At 44.5% G+C, this 15,536-nt stretch overlaps 2 protein-coding genes across 2 annotated transcripts; one reads left to right on the top strand and one right to left on the bottom strand.

Annotated features, from left to right (window-relative positions):
• Nucleotides 1–123: 123 nt before the first annotated feature.
• Nucleotides 124–5,276, top strand: LOC136632863 (ubiquitin-like FUBI-ribosomal protein eS30 fusion protein). Its single transcript, XM_066608099.1, has 5 exons — nucleotides 124–235; nucleotides 1,732–1,813; nucleotides 3,131–3,275; nucleotides 3,849–3,904; nucleotides 5,000–5,276. Exons 1-5 carry the CDS (start codon nucleotides 222–224, stop codon nucleotides 5,123–5,125), a joined length of 423 nt encoding a protein of 140 aa, XP_066464196.1. The 5' UTR covers nucleotides 124–221; the 3' UTR covers nucleotides 5,126–5,276.
• Nucleotides 5,277–8,001: 2,725 nt separating this feature from the next.
• On the bottom strand, nucleotides 8,002–15,458 carry FKBP3 (FKBP prolyl isomerase 3). Its single transcript, XM_066608098.1, has 7 exons — nucleotides 15,303–15,458; nucleotides 13,660–13,761; nucleotides 12,234–12,341; nucleotides 10,938–11,073; nucleotides 10,691–10,758; nucleotides 10,502–10,599; nucleotides 8,002–8,163 (listed from the first exon to the last, which is right to left on the bottom strand). The coding sequence occupies exons 1-7, from the start codon at nucleotides 15,414–15,416 to the stop codon at nucleotides 8,109–8,111; spliced, it is 681 nt and encodes a 226-aa protein (XP_066464195.1). The 5' UTR covers nucleotides 15,417–15,458; the 3' UTR covers nucleotides 8,002–8,108.
• Nucleotides 15,459–15,536: the final 78 nt, after the last annotated feature.

Here is a 15,536-nt window from a genome sequence, read left to right as displayed (position 1 = left end):
GTCGCTGGTTACGTTCACCAGCAAGATAGTAAAGCGCATGCGCCTACCGAAACCACGCATGCGTAGAGCGTGCATTTTATAACGTTAGGGGCGGGGATATGTGACGTAGTTCGTCAGGAATAGACGGCCTTTAAATTGGGGTTGCGCATGCGCTCACGTCATTGCGATCTATTTGGAAGTGCGATAGTTGTGCCCGCGGAACTTTGTGGACGGGAGCGGTGATGGTAGTAAGGAGGTAAATAGCGCCACTGTCATGGCTACAATTAAGTCAGCTGCGAAGTGGTGAAACATAACATAGCTGTTTATTGTCTTGTTGATGGTTTCCAGGTAGCCACAGGTACATTAAAGGGAACCCGTCATCAGGTTTTCCTATGCAATCTAAGCTACGCGTGTAATAGTGTTTTTATGAGATTGCCATGTTGCTCTATACTGTTCTATGTGCCGCGGTACCTTTACACTCCGCTTTTGAAGTTTTCCTGTGCTCAATTAAAACTAGGAAAAAGAGTGAAAAACTTTTTTTAAACCTTCTAAGTAAAGTGAAATGGGTGGGAAAAAAACAATCTTGCTGTCTTTAGGGGTTGTTTTTACACATTGCGGCAAAAATGATCAAACTTGTACTTGAGATCATTTTGTTCAGAAAGTATGATGCACTACCATAGTCTTCTGATAGGCAGTCTATTGAGACATGCCTGTGGCACATCTTGATAGACAATCAGTCATGACAACCCTGAGGGCCTTCAGAAGACCACAGGCTAACATAGCAACGGGGCGGCAACTTGTGATCTCATCGGGGGGGGGGGGCATTTAAAAGGTTAACGGCTGCTACCAGCGTGGACCTTGATTACAACTGTAGTGAGCAGTTATTGTCAATGACAGCCGGCACCGTGTATGGAACGGGCTCTGCTCCTGATTCTGTACTTAGGATGTAACTGTATACCCTGGTGAGTGAAGGGGTTAAAGAGTAGCTGCATTTTTGATCAGTGGTGGTCCCGCTGTGCTACTTCTGCTGTCAATATTTGCCGGTTCCTCTCGGCAGCTGAAGATGGACATATAGACATCTATAGGAGATGTAGATAGACCTCTTTGCATCAGTCTCCAGCTACCAAGAGGAGCCGGCAAGCAACGAAGACAGCCGAAGGGGCGGAGGTGAGAGCTATAGTCCTTGTTTCAGTGATCAGTGGGGTTTCGGGAGTGCACTGCACCACCCCCGAGGGAACGGCGCAGTAATGTCATTCCTGATGTGACCATCGGAGGAAGTTGCTGTGCATGTGTTGTGTCTTAGTGCATCTCTGGAGTCTGTACTCTTCCACCAACTACATGCATACTCGTCGCACCATACAATAAAGAGTTAAATCCAAAATCCTATGGTTGAGGGGTAGAAAATGATGACGTAAGTGCATGTTTGGGTGAGGGATTTGGATGGACCTCTGGAAGGAGTATTGCCTATGACTTATTAGTAAATGGGTCCTTATGCCCTGTTAGTGGGTAAGTTATGTTACAGGGGGGGGGGGGGGCACATGCTTGGGATCATCTTCTTGCTGGGGCAACTTCTTTGGGGTTATCTTTGCCTCTAGGTTAATTTTATGGCTTTTTGTTGTTAAGATTAGCTAGTTTGTGCATCGGATTTAGTACCTGCTCATAAATGTCTGAAGACTTGTACAATAGCATCTTGTAGGCGAGAGAATAATATATATATATATATATATTTTTTTTTTTATTTCCTTCCTTCAGTACAACCATGCAGATTTTCGTTACCGGCCAGACCCTGCACACACTGGATGTGTCCAACCAAGACACGGTGCTTGATGTGAAGGTATGTACCGGGGGATACAAAATCGATGGAGCTGTAGAGTTTCTCCTTCTCCTCTTCCCCAGTTCTGTCTCCCAGCCACCCGCTGCTACATGAAATAAGCGTGTTGTGAGAATGGGGACTGCTTTCATTCACTTGAATGTGAACTTTTCCGGCATTACCATTTAGGACCTCTGCACCATGTATGGAGCTGCTTGTTTCTGGCACATAGCAGCTGTGTTCACCATTGCACTGGTGCTGGCAAACAGCTGATTGGTGGGGATCTTGGGTGGCGGATCCTCCTGATCAGTTATTGATGACCCTTCCTGAAGAGAGGTTACCAGTAGCCTAGAACTGGTATAGCCCTGTCACCTCCCTACAAGCTCCATGAACTAAACGAAGTTATGGTGCTTATAGGATAGCTCCCACTAAGGCTGGGGGTGTCATTTTTTTTTTCTTTTTTTTATACATACCAGACTCCCTATTCCCATGCTGTCAGCTTGGTTAGTCAGCCATCTGTCTCTTCATTCAGTACATGCACTACACTGTTCTCTATAAAAGTGCATGGATTGAATGAACAGAGTCCTACAGACTAACCGTGCGCCGACTTCCTGGGCTGACAGTGTGAGAAGAAATTGTCCGGTAAGGATAAAATTTACACCTCCGGACTCGGCGGAACCTATCAGTACCAGAAACCTATAAGTACCATGACTTAGTTTACGTTGCTTATTGGAGGTGACAGGTTACCTTTTAAATCTCATTTAGGCCGCCTGCACACGGGCGGGTCGGATCCGGCAGCGAGAATTCTCGCCGCGGGACCCGACCCGAGAGCCTGCAGGGACGAGCGCGTACTCGTCCGCGCCTGGCGGCCCCGGCTCTTTCATGTGCCGGCTGCAGCGCAGCCGGCGCATGCGCAGACCGGAGCCGGTGGCCGGGTGAGTGCGTGCCCCGCACAAAAATAGGACATGCCGCGGCTTGTTTGCCGCGCGAGATTTCGCGCGGCCGAACCGCGGCCGTCTGCATAGGAGTGCGTATTGTAATGCACTCCTATGCAAACTTTCAGTGGCGGAAATACCGCCGCGGGATTTCCGCCCGTGTGCAGGCGGCCTTAGACAGATGTATTGTACCCACGTTTGCTGTCTGTATTCTGGTTGTAACACCTCAAGCACCTTGTGCTTCTACTGATCGGAACTAAAATCTCTAGAGTTCAACTTTTTATGTAGCTTATCCAGTATATAAACTGTAAGATGTTCGATTTCTTTTGGACATACCCCTTCCACCCCCCTTCCCCCAACCTCCCATCTTACTTCTGAATAGTTTTTCAATCTCTCTAAATTTTAGACCCGTATAGCTCAGCTTGAAGGCCTCTTGGATTGTGATCTGGTTCTGTCCTGTGCTGGAATATCTCTGGAAGATGAGTGCATTCTGTCAGAAAGCGGAGTACAGGATAAGTGCACTCTGAATGTGACGAGCAGACTTCTGGGAGGTAGGAGAATGTCATACATAAACTAGGAACGTTAAAGGGGTTGTGTCATGATTGTAACTTATTCCCTATGCACAGATTCCAAAAATGGGGTCATGGTGTGTTGTGAAATGTGGGGAGCAGTGATCGCATGCGTGCTTCATTCACTTAATTGGAAGCGCTGGAGATTGGTGGGTGATTGCTTGAACTCTGGTGGCGCCATTAAAGTGAATGGTGTACATCAATAATGCATCGGTGAAGGGCCGCAGCGTGGAACCCCCATCGATCAGCTGATCGTTGGTTCTACTGTCATTATCTGGAACTGCTGTGCTGCCATTTGCTTGACTGGGAACTGTGCCTACAGTACCATGCCAGGCCACTGCAGTGTACAGAATGGTGTGTTGTTGGCAACACTGCATCACCGGTGACCAACTGATTTGATGCGGTAAGCTCAAGTGTTGGACCTTTGCCAATCTACTATTGATGACCTATCCCAACAGGTGAGCAAAAGAAGGTTTTTTTTTTTTTGTTTTTTTTTAAATCAGTGATTTCATATGTCATTAACCTTATATAGTCATACGTTTCTACTTCTTGCAGGTAAAGTCCATGGCTCACTTGCTCGTGCAGGGAAAGTGAGAGGTCAGACCCCCAAAGTAAGTGCCACTTAATGATTTCATTGCATGGGCTCATACACTAGCACTGACCTGCACTGTCTCTTTCCATTGTTCGGCTCCATCTTAGGAGCCGAACAATGGCAAAAGCAGAAGCTATGGATTTAACTGTACCTACTGACTACAGTGGTTTGTTCTCTACATTGCCATTGCATAATGGAGGCAAATAAATTGGAGTATTGAAGAGGTTTTCTTCACACACGGTCATACCTTGTAAAATCTAGCTTTAATAATTTTCATGCTGTATGTTAATCCAGCCTGAGCGGGCTTGGGCCGTCTCTGCTCCCTGCAGTGCATTACCATCCACTTCCACTCTGAGTCATGTGGATTTTGTCGTCGTCGTCTTCATACAAATACCACACATGAACTGTACAACCATGGATGAGCATGTGCAGGAGGGCCAGTTAATTCTGCCTACAATAAGGCTAAACATTCTGCACGAGACTTGACCAGGACTGTAGATGGCATATGAGACGTCAGTCATGGAGAGAAGGGCCGGGGACTGGAGTGCACTGCGGGCAGCAGAGATGGTTTAGGCCTGCTTACTGGATTAACATACAGTGCAGGAATTATTAAAACAATTTTCTAAGGTATTATAGGGTTAGGTGCTATAACAAGCAAGTCTTTGGAATGCTCTAGAAGTATTTTTCTCTTTAGCTATTGGCTTAACTAGCTCCTAACATGTGACAAGTACCCATTAAAGCCTAAGCTGGGAGCTGTAGCTGCAGTTGTAAATGGCAGTGTGGACTATACTTTAGGGCAGGGGTCCCCAACTCCAGTCCTCAGGGACCACCAACGGGTCATGGTTTCAGGATATCCTATAGTAAGAACACCTGTGGCAATGTCTGAGGCACCGACAATAATTACATCCTCTGTACAACACTGAGGAAGTCCTGAAAACATGACCTGATGGCAGCCCCTGAGGACTGGATTTGGGGAACACTGCTTTAGGGCATTCCTAATGTCCTGTGTTGTGGTAGAGAAGATTCTCCTCCTCTTACAGAGATTGAGATGTTAACTTGCCATTACATTTTGGGTGTTTTTTTCCAAGTGACTTTTTTTTTTTTTTCTCTCTAGGTTGCGAAGCAAGAGAAGAAGAAAAAGAAAACTGGACGAGCCAAAAGACGCATGCAGTACAACCGGAGATTTGTCAATGTGGTTCCAACTTTTGGCAAGAAAAAAGGTCCCAATGCCAATTCTTAAACCATGGCTTGTTGCCCTCTGTGGTTCTGTCACCAATGCGATATCTAATTTTTGTTTTATTCTTCAAAAATTTTCTCTATGAATCTTGGTCATAAATTTTGTAAATTTTTAAGTTATTTCTAATAAAATTGCTCATACTTTTGAAAGACAACATGATCATGAGTTTATATTGAATGTTTACTGTAGCACCTAAGTACCTCTGAATAGAAACTGATAATAGTCCCTATGCTTTACTATGGAGAATGGCTTTAAATTTAAGTGTTTTCCAGGGAACTACTGCTGACCTATTGCTGCTACACACAGGTGTATGTAGTTGAAGCTGCTGCTCTGACCACGGTAGTGGCTGGCGCTTGCAACTGCATTGATTTTAATGAGCTACGACTGAAGTCAAAAGCACCAGCCACAACACTCATAAGAGTAACCGCTTCTGCTACATGCACCTGATTGGCTGTGGACCCCAGCTGATCAACTATTGATGACCTATTTCCCTGGAAAACTATAAGGGATTCTTCATACTATTACTTGCACAGGTATTTGTGTGCAAAACACAGATAATAGAATGCATTGGGTTCAATGGGTTCATTCTCATAAACTTGTTTTGCATGCGTATTTTGCGTGCGTGGAAAAATTAGGACCCGCTTTTATTTTCCGGCACTTTGCGCAGCAACAGTCCAATAGAAGAATATGGCAGGTGCGCATAATACAAGGAAAACACATCTGGACCTCATTAGAATAATTAGCCTTTTATTCCATGTGATGGTTGTCGCACACATGTGAATTCTCTATGCGTGTGCAGAAAGTACACTAATATGCAGACACATGCACAAATCTACCTCTTCAAACCTCATTCATGCCCAAATGAGATCAAATAGCAAAAAAAAAACTCCGTGCTCCGGAACCACGCAAACAATAATATTCTAATGCTGTACTTTTTATTCTAACGCGTTTCTGCGGCACATGGTCGCCTTTCTCAAGCAATACATCCGTTTACAAATACACGTTTATAAACACAATGAAATTATTCTTACTTACAAAGATGTGTATTTGTAAATAGATGTATTGCTTGAGAAAGGCGGCCATGTACCGCCGAAACGCGTTTCTGTGGTTCTGGAGCGCAGGGGTTTTTGCTATTTGATCTCTTTTGGCTATACATAGCCCCACGAGGGCTATAACCCCAGGACGTCTCTCCTATTGCTTTGGATTGTGGACTTCGGGTGCCGGTGGCTTCTCTATCCAGAGGAGTCCACTGTGCACCAGTTGAGTTGGCACTCACTATTCCATGTAATGATTTTCTGTTTGTATATGAGGCGCTGAAATATTGTTTATTCATGCCCAAATGAGCTGCAAATGTTCTTGTGCATACGGTCGTGTGAAGAAGCCCTAACTTAGTACATTTTTTATTTTTCTGCGTCAATCTCTTTTAATACTTATGTGTGGTCATAATGTAATAACACAGCCGAGCTGAGATGTGGAATACTCCAAGGGAGGGAGAAAGGGAGAGATGATTTCTATGGCAATACTGTATTACAATAGAGATGGGAAATGTTCAATTACACTCGAACGTAATCAAGCAATGGGGAGAAATGCTCAGGTATTCTTCCTGGTGCCGTCTTGGAAACTTGATGAAATCTGGCACTTCACAGTATGGGTACAACCACAAAACAAGTTGTCTGTATCACAACACCTTCCGTCAGGTTTATATACTAGTACCACAAATGTCTTTAACCCAGTGAACGGGTTAGTCCAACCCTGAAACAGGTTTTGTATGTCTGCTCCGTGAATAAGGCCTCATGTCCATATCAGATTCCACATGCACGGGGGAGCTACAAAATGGAGCATTCTGTGATTTTTTTTTTTTTTTTTTTTTTTTCCAGGCCAGAAGGTCCCCAAAACAAATTGGCATGCTTTAATTAAGCTGCGGACACCCATGTCTCCCTATCGGTGTCTTGAATTGCAGCTAGTTTGCAATTCAAATCCCCCCAGGGACATAAGGCCTTAAGTGTCAACTTCATAAAGTTTTATTCTCTGAGCTAGCAGCAGCAAGAATCCCTACTTTTGTATTTCCACTGATGCACTAGCTAAAATGTTGGAACTTAGCTGGAGGACCGCCAACTTCTAGTCTCATGGATGACCTTCATCCACTGCACTCTCTATATGAAGAGTACATGGCTCATTGAATAAGTGTGATGTACCAAACCGCTTCATCCAATAGTGACTCAAGAATGGCAGAACCAATCTGACAGTATCAGGGATTCTCATGTATAGAAATCTGAGTGGTGAGGCAGCGTCGAGTATAGCGCACATCAGCCTTTATCAATACGATCTTTTAATTGGCAGAGCACGTTACGTGTATCTTCTGCTTATCACGAGGACTGCAAGAAATAAAACCTTATCGCAAACACTGTCACAGCCAGGTAACGCAGGTACATACATGGATTTGTAGCCTCAAATTAGGCCAAAACGGCTGGAATGAAGAAGGGTTTATGGACTTGATTGAGATTTGACGTGTCTGCTCGCAGCTGAAGTGTTGTGATGCCCTTCATGGCTTTACAGGGTTTGTCTTGTTACTTTGAAGTCTATACTGATATTAAAAATGCACAACCCACAATGTAATCTGGTTTCTTGTTGCAGCTCAGCTTTTCCTTTCCATAAAACTGCATCCTATGGTATAAACTTTCCTTTAAAAAAAACAAAACCCAGTGCCACACTTGCCTACAGGTTGTAGGTGGTATTGTAGCTCAATTTAACTTGAAATCTGAGCTTGCAATACCACCCACAATCCATGGATTGGAGTGACCGTACTTCTAAAAAGCGCCCATGTACTTATCCTAGCCCATTACCAAGTGAGGACACCAGAGATGAGGCAGACACGGCAATTCAAGTAGAAGTCTCCAGATGTCAGATTTATTTACATGGACATTGGCAACAGTTCTGTAAACAAGGTTTTCACATTCAGTTGTGAGGCCGTAATTCTTGAAGCTCTTCAATCAATGTCAACCAGTTCAACCTCGAAGATCAGCTTGGCGTTGGCTGGGATTCTGAGAGAAGCAGTTCAGGAAAACTTGGCATGAAGTGAAATAATGGCTTTTGTGAATTATTTCTGCATAGCCTTAGGCTGCCTGTCCACCGGCGGGTTTGAATTGCATTCCCCGCGGCGATAATCTGGCTATGGGGAACGCAATGCACACTTTCCATAGTGTTGCTATGGAAAGCGCAGCCCCCGTGTCCACAAGCAGAATCATTGCAATTCGCAGCGAATTGCCACCATTCTCCGCGGTCAGCCTGACAGCAGAGATCCGCTGTGGGATACCGCAACGCCCATGGACAGGCAGCTTTAGGCCACTCTAATACAGGCTTTATTTTGTGTTTACCGCTGTGCTCGCAGCGCTAAACGCTGTCAATCACTCCTATTGATTTCAATGGAGCTTTCAGACAAGCATTAACACTTGTATTTTCATGCGTTTCTGCACTTTAAAATGCAATGCTTTGCCCATTGAAATGAATGGAATGCTGCGATTTGCCGCCTGCAAGTGTAGAATCCCTATATTTCTCCGCTCGTGGAGGGGGGCGGCGCTTTCCATAGAAACACTGTGGAAAGTGTTCAATACGTTTGCCACAGCCGGATTATTGCCATGGGAAACGCAATGCAAAAACGCCTGTGGACAGGAGCCCTACAACATGTCTCATGTAACTATTTAGCACAGAACACAGTTGCCTTAAGAACCAGCAGCTTTTCCCTTTTGTGTTCCAGCGCTCATGATTCAATGGGGCTGGAGACCATCTTGTATGGTGTGGGATCAGTTTTAGTTTTTACAGAAACAAATTTCAGGTATACAGAATGTATTGAACAACTTTTTTTTGCTTTGGGGTAATAAAGCGAAAGTATTTCACCCCTTTAGATTTATCTCTACAGCATTAACTGGTATAACTTGTTAGCTTTATTGTAGAGAGTTCCGACACCAAATTTAAAGGTTTTCTTGTTTAAAGGTTTACTTTTGCATAATATAAACCTATGCTTTTAATTTTTCCATCCCCGATGCTGTACAAGTGCTTGTTTTTTTAATTAATACCATTGAGATACAAAAAACTTGTATTCCTGTTGAGGGCATTATAGCTGTTTTTTTTTTTTTTACAGAATTTACTGTGCTAGATAAATGTAATATTTTATAGTATAGTTTGATATGGACATGCTAATACCAGTTGTAGCTCTTCAATAATGAAAGTTCTGTAAGCTTTCAGGTGCCACAGGCCGCATCTTCACAGTTAAATTGTATAGAGAAGTTAGAGGAACAAGTCCTAATCTTTTCACTTCTCTTCTGGGGGAGGAAAAAAAAACCCAATAGTCTTTAATTTCTAGAGGCTAGGGGGGAGAGGCAGAAGAATAAGACCCTTCGCTGCAGCTTGCTCTGCACACTGACTGAAAGGTGACTAAAAAGGGTTGTACCAATGGCTCTAAGTGCTCATTACATATTTTATGTAGTTTGAAGGGGGTTTTGTCATAAGAAAACAAAGATTCTATACGTGTCTATTCCTCCCCCGTCAGTCGTCTTACTGCATCTTCTCCTGTCCCCCAGGTCAGGTTACCTCACCACCAGCCGGCTGATTATTCTTCCTGTTACGAAGCGTCCATTCTCTGCAGTCTCCTTCCTGCAGGTCAATGTACACTACGTCACTAATGACGGAGCGGTCACGGCTTAGTAGGGGGTGCCGAGCTACTGCAGAGACTGCGCATACACGATGTCTCTCTGCAATAGTATATGAACACTTGCGGCGAGACAACGTGCATGTGCAGTCTCAGCAATAGATCGGCATTCCTTCCTAGGCAGTGAACATTACATCACTAGTGACGCAACCTTCACCAACCTGCCGGAAGAAGGATGCTCCATAAGAAGAGGAGGATCCAGCCGGCTTGTGGTGAGGTGACCTGGGGGCCTGGAGAAAATCAGCAAGAAGATGCGGTAAGAAGACTGTCTGGGGAGGAATAGGTAAGAATTTTAATGACAAAACCCCTTTAAAGCACAAAATCTTGAATTAGAACAAGCTCTATTCATCTAAAACCAATGTCCTTTGCCTGCAGAAAGGCTAGAGCTTGTCCTAATCAGTATGGGGATTAAAGACTTTGGAAAAGGAACAAGTTTTCTTGCTGCTCCCTCATAGTGAATCATCTACAGCCATTTGTTCAGCAACTATTTGCTCTCCTTTCTAAGTAACTACCATGCAAGTGCGTGTAAATAACTGCATACAGCCCATTATAAAAAGTTCAATCTGCTATTTCTCATTACCACAAGAAAAGTCATACAAGTTTAGAATGAGATCTTTGCCTGCCTGCACTACCTTCCATTGTTTGAGAAAACGTAACACTAGATAAAAGGATACTTGGCATCAGGTTGCCCCTTTTTTCCATAGGCCCATTCTGGTTGGATTTCTAGTTTGGCTTTTTCTCCTTTGGTCATAGTGAGAAGCGCCTCATCCCACTGCAATAAATACAAACATGTTAAGACACTCTAGAGGGTAAAACCTGAATCCTTGCATAATAAAATGATTGAGAAATCTTCTTATACTCACCCCTCTTATAACTTTACCAATGCCAACTTTAAAGCTCAGAGGCTTGGCACCTTTCTTCTTCTTTGCACCTAGTAAAAGTACATGCATTAAGAAAACCACTAAAGAGGAATATGTATTCTGGTGGTATTCCCATCTAAAACAGTTACGGTTAAGCTCTGGCACATGAAAAAAAACACCCACATCGATGTAGGGAATAGAACCATAGCTTAGAACCAAATTATAAGACCAAAAAGTACAATTTTCTTACCAGTAGGGATATTGGAATCAAATACGGTGCCATCCTCTAGAGTCCCGGTGTACCAGCAGTGAACAGTGTCTCCTTTCTTTGGAAAGTTGGTTTTATCCCCCTTCTTCAAAATGGACTTAGTGTATTTTGGGGGGCCCTAGTCATAAGACAAAAGTAGTTACTGAATAAAATAAAACTTATATCCATTACATACAGTATATTCTTTATATCCGCTATAACATTGAGACCACTGACAGGTGCAGTGAACAACATTGACTATCTACTGACAATGGCACCTCTCGAATATTGGGCAACAAGTGATCAGGCAGTTCTTGAAATTGCAAGAGGAATAAGCAAGCATAAGGATCTGAGCAATTTTGCCAGGGGCCAAATTGTGATGGGTAGATGCCTGGGTCACCGCATATCCAGAAATTGGCAGATCTTGTGGGTTTTCGCAGTATGCAGTGGTTAGTACCTACCAAAACTGATCCAAGGAAGGACAAGCGGTGACAAAGTGATGGGCACTCAAGGTTAACTGATACACGTTGGGAGTGAAGCCTGTCTAGTCGGATCCCACAGAAGAGCTACTGTAGTGCAAATTGCTGAAAAAGTTACTATTGGCTACGACTGAAAGGTGTCGAACACCAAAGGCATTGCCGCAAACTCTCTATGGGGCAGTTTAGCCATGCTGACCCTGGCCAACTACCAAAAGTGCCAACAATGGGCAAGAGAACACCAGACTTGCACTATGAAAGAAGGTGGTCAGGTCTGATGAATGATGGTGGTTTTTCCTTCTTCATACATCATGTGGACAATGGCTGTGTGCATCACATGTCTGGTGAAGAGATGGCACAGGGATGCACTATGGGAAGAAGACAAGACATAGGGGGGAGTGTGATGTCCTGGCAATGTTTTGCTGGGAAGCTTGCGTTCTGACATTTATGTGGACGTTACCTTGACCTAAACATAGTACAGACCAAATGCACCCCTTCATGGTAGCAGAATCCTTAATGGCAGTGACCTCTTCAGCAGGATAATGGCCCTACCGTACTGTAAAAACTGTTCAGGAATGGTTTGAGGAACAGGACAGAGTTCAAGGTGACGACTTGGTCTCCAAATTCTCAAGATCTCAGTCCGATTGATCCGTAGGATGTGCTCAAAGAGCCAAGTCCAATCCATGGAGGTCCATACCTTGGGGTATCAAAGCTACATCGGTGTTGTACGAGTCGGGGACCTACACAATTGGTTTGAATCTTATGGCTGATTGCGTGTATATTTTATGTGTGTGCATTTACAAATGGATTCTATAACACTTACATCATCCACAACCTCTTCTGACTTTACTTCAGCAGCTTTCCCATCATTGACCTTGAGATCTTTGACATCTTTAGTAACATGACCCACAGCGTCCTTTCCTTTGAAACGCTAAAATGGCAAGAAGGGGGGAGAGGAGGAGCAAAATGTGACATGAATTCTACATTAGCCAAATTTGCTACGAGTCTAGCCACCATACATGTGCAGAATGTCAGGGTCTTTACTCTATAGGCCACAATGATTTTAGTAATGGAAGGATTAAAGGAGTTGTCTCACGCTGAAACGGGTTTTTTTTTAATTCAATAGGCCCCCCGTTCGGCGCGAGACAAACCCAATGCATGTGTTAAAAAACAACAACTGGGTAGTACTTACCCGAATCCCCGCGCTGCGGCGACTTCTTCCTTCTTCTTACTTACCTTAGTAAGATGGCCGCCGGGATCTTCACTGTGAGGTCCATTGCCGATTCCAGCCTCCTGATTGGCTGGAATCGGCACACGTGACGGGGCGGAGCTACGCGATGATGCGTAGAAGGGGGCGGAGCCCGAACTCCGCTCGTGCCGAGACCCAAGAGAAGGGAGAAGACCGGACTGCGCAAGCGCGTCTAAAATCGCCAGAAGAGGCGATTTTAGACGGATCCATGGAGACGAGGACGCTAGCAACGGAGCAGGTAAGTGAATAACTTCTGTATGGCTCATAATTAATGCACAATGTACATTACAAAGTGCATTAATATGGCCATACAGAAGTGCATAACCCCACATGCTTTCATGAGACAACCCCTTTAACCCTTTCCAATCCACTGTCTGACGTCTAAAGACATTCTGATTGAAGGCTGTACAGCTCCGATGTCGGAAGACGTCCGGCATGGTATTCTTACTGTATATTACTGGCCATTCCGTTGTCGGGGGCCTCTCCAGTATGTCCAATACCGCAGTACTGGCTATAGCCAGCAGGTGGTGCCATTGTATAATGGCAGAAATAGGAAACCCCCTAAGGAAACCCTGAATCCAAAATTGGATTGCAAAGGGTTAAAAAAAATAAAAACTTTAAATCGGGCAATGTTATTCTCTTACAATTCTGTGTTGGGTTTTTCCTCTGTCATCTCTCCTGGAAATGTATGAATAAATTGACAGTTGGGCTTTAGCATTCCCTACACAGTCTGATACTTTCATCACTGATTGAAGAGTGTCAGACTATGTCGGTACTCACACAGCTGACAATGAAAAACATAGGCTCCAATTATAAAAAATACATATTTCCATGAGGAATTGGCCCAACACTGAGCTATAAGAAAATATGCCCTAGAATGGTCATTTAAATTTGACTAGAAGTATTTACTAAAGCAGATAAGTACGTTTTACCACGACACTAATGAGTAGAATGCTCGTTGCGTCTGTCATTCTTTGGCTCGCTGCTCCATCATGCTTACCTTAGATGCATAGAGTTTTTCATAGGCTACAATCAGTTGATCTTTCTTTGCGGTTTTTGCTACATTTTTTATATTTCCAAGTAATTTATTTTCTGTAAGAAACTGGGAAATAAACATAACAGATTAATACGGCATGAGGGTGTGATCACAGATCTGCCCGAAATCCATGGACAGATTTTGAGTTGGATTTTTACGGTGAAAATCGGTGGTATTTCTGCACGAAAACAGCGTGCGGCGGATTCGAAAAACCACAGGATGATACATTTTCTGCTGTGGATTTTTTTTCCTGATGTAAGGGAATGGGGTTAGTCAAAAGTTTGGTCTGCATTCCAAAAGTAGTACTTTGTTGTGGAACTACAAGTCCCATCCTGGTCACGAGTTATTACCTATACAAACTACAAGGTATTTCAGGACAGCTTTGTTTGGATAGTCATACGCAGAGCATGTGAGTGAAGCGGAGGACTAGCTAAGCCCTAAGGGGTGGTGGAACCAACGACACAGAGGTAAGAGAAGCTGTGGGTGGAGGCCAAGCATTACACTAGAATTCATGGTCTAACGTGTCATGTAGTCACATGACAGTGGTTCATAGGATGGGATCTGACTGGTTCCATATAAGATAATCATGAATATAACCCGCACTATACTGTGATAACAGCGGCAGGGGAAAGCAACACTGATGGTAGAAGTTAAAGGGGTTTTCCAAGTAAATATTATTGAGGACCTATCCTCAGGATAGGTAATCAATAGCTGATCTGCTGCCCCGATACAACGGGTACACTGCCAACCCTGCTGCAGTGGCGAATGCTTAGAACTGCAGGCGCAGGTCCCATCAATTTTAACGAGACCCCAGCCTCCGCTCCGATCCCTGTGTACTGTGGCACTGACCACAGGCATCCAATCAGCTAGGATCCTGAGCGACAGACCCTCGCTGATCAACTACTTATGCCGTGGATAAGCCATCAATATAGTATTTCCCTGTGAATCTTCTGTGTTTCCCCTTAAAGCTACAGTTATATCATTGCCCACAGGGGCAGTAAGTTACATTACTTATGGCGAGTTTACACGGGCTGCGTTGTTAGCGTACAAACGCCTTCTGTCCACGTGCTTTAATAGAAAACGTTTGCAGTTCGTTTTTGCGGTCGCTGAAGCGCACCCCTTCCTGCTTAATTTATTGGAAGACGATTACCGGTTTACAGCGGACGATAATTAACCTACAACTGTTATAAGGGGAGCTGAAGCAAATGAATTCTCGCTCGCCACCCTCCACAGGGCTACCGTCACTTATGGTGGCTGCATTGTGCGAGCGTTTGGACAATAGTCGCCCACCTGTCCCGCCTAGAAATGTGCTCAGTGCAGCTGTCGCTTCTCCTCCCCCTGGGGGGGCGACGTTGAGACTCCATGCTGGTAGTTTGTGCTCCATGATGGAAATCCCATTGACTTTTCCCTGTCTTCACTATTAATCTGCCCATTTTTCTGCATAACTAGTAAATGCTGCAGCTTTCAGGCTGCTCTAAACTCCCCTTCAGAACCCCTGCTGAGAGTTGTAGTTCCACAAGAGTTCCCAGCGCCCCCTCCCTGTCCCGTCCCACCAGAGCTCCCAGCGCCCCCTCCCTGTCCCATCCCACCATGCTCATCTACAGTACCGATTCGGATGCATGCTGCTGCAGGAAGGCGATGATGTCCTTCTTGGCGAGCTCGTCACTGTGCAGCTTCTCGCTGCTCCATTCTCGCACGGGCTCCCCTGCTGCAGCTGCCATGACATGTGCCTTTTTTTTTCTATCCCTTTAAACAAACCAAACTTTATTGCAACAAAAACAGACGGGAAGTCACAGTCACGTGACCAGAGTTCTGCCGGCGCAGGCGGGAAAGCTACGACC

Source organism: Eleutherodactylus coqui, chromosome 6 (genome assembly GCF_035609145.1).
Source record: "Eleutherodactylus coqui strain aEleCoq1 chromosome 6, aEleCoq1.hap1, whole genome shotgun sequence".
NCBI lineage: Eukaryota > Metazoa > Chordata > Amphibia > Anura > Eleutherodactylidae > Eleutherodactylus > Eleutherodactylus coqui.
This window is presented reverse-complemented; position numbering and strand designations above follow the sequence as displayed.

Excerpts from the sequence above, each read along its gene's own strand:
- LOC136632863 (XM_066608099.1), top strand. Across the intron at positions 1,814-3,130 it reads ACACGGTGCTTGATGTGAAG|ACCCGTATAGCTCAGCTTGA; the intron begins GTATGTACCGGG and ends TCTAAATTTTAG. Across the intron at positions 3,276-3,848 it reads GACGAGCAGACTTCTGGGAG|GTAAAGTCCATGGCTCACTT; the intron begins GTAGGAGAATGT and ends TACTTCTTGCAG.
- FKBP3 (XM_066608098.1), bottom strand. The coding sequence starts at position 15,416 with ATGGCAGCTGCAGCAGGGGAGCCCGTGCGAGAATGGAGCAGCGAGAAG. Across the intron at positions 11,074-12,233 it reads CAGAAGAGGTTGTGGATGAT|GGCCCCCCAAAATACACTAA; the intron begins GTAAGTGTTATA and ends TCTTATGACTAG. Across the intron at positions 10,600-10,690 it reads TTGGTAAAGTTATAAGAGGG|TGGGATGAGGCGCTTCTCAC; the intron begins GTGAGTATAAGA and ends TATTTATTGCAG.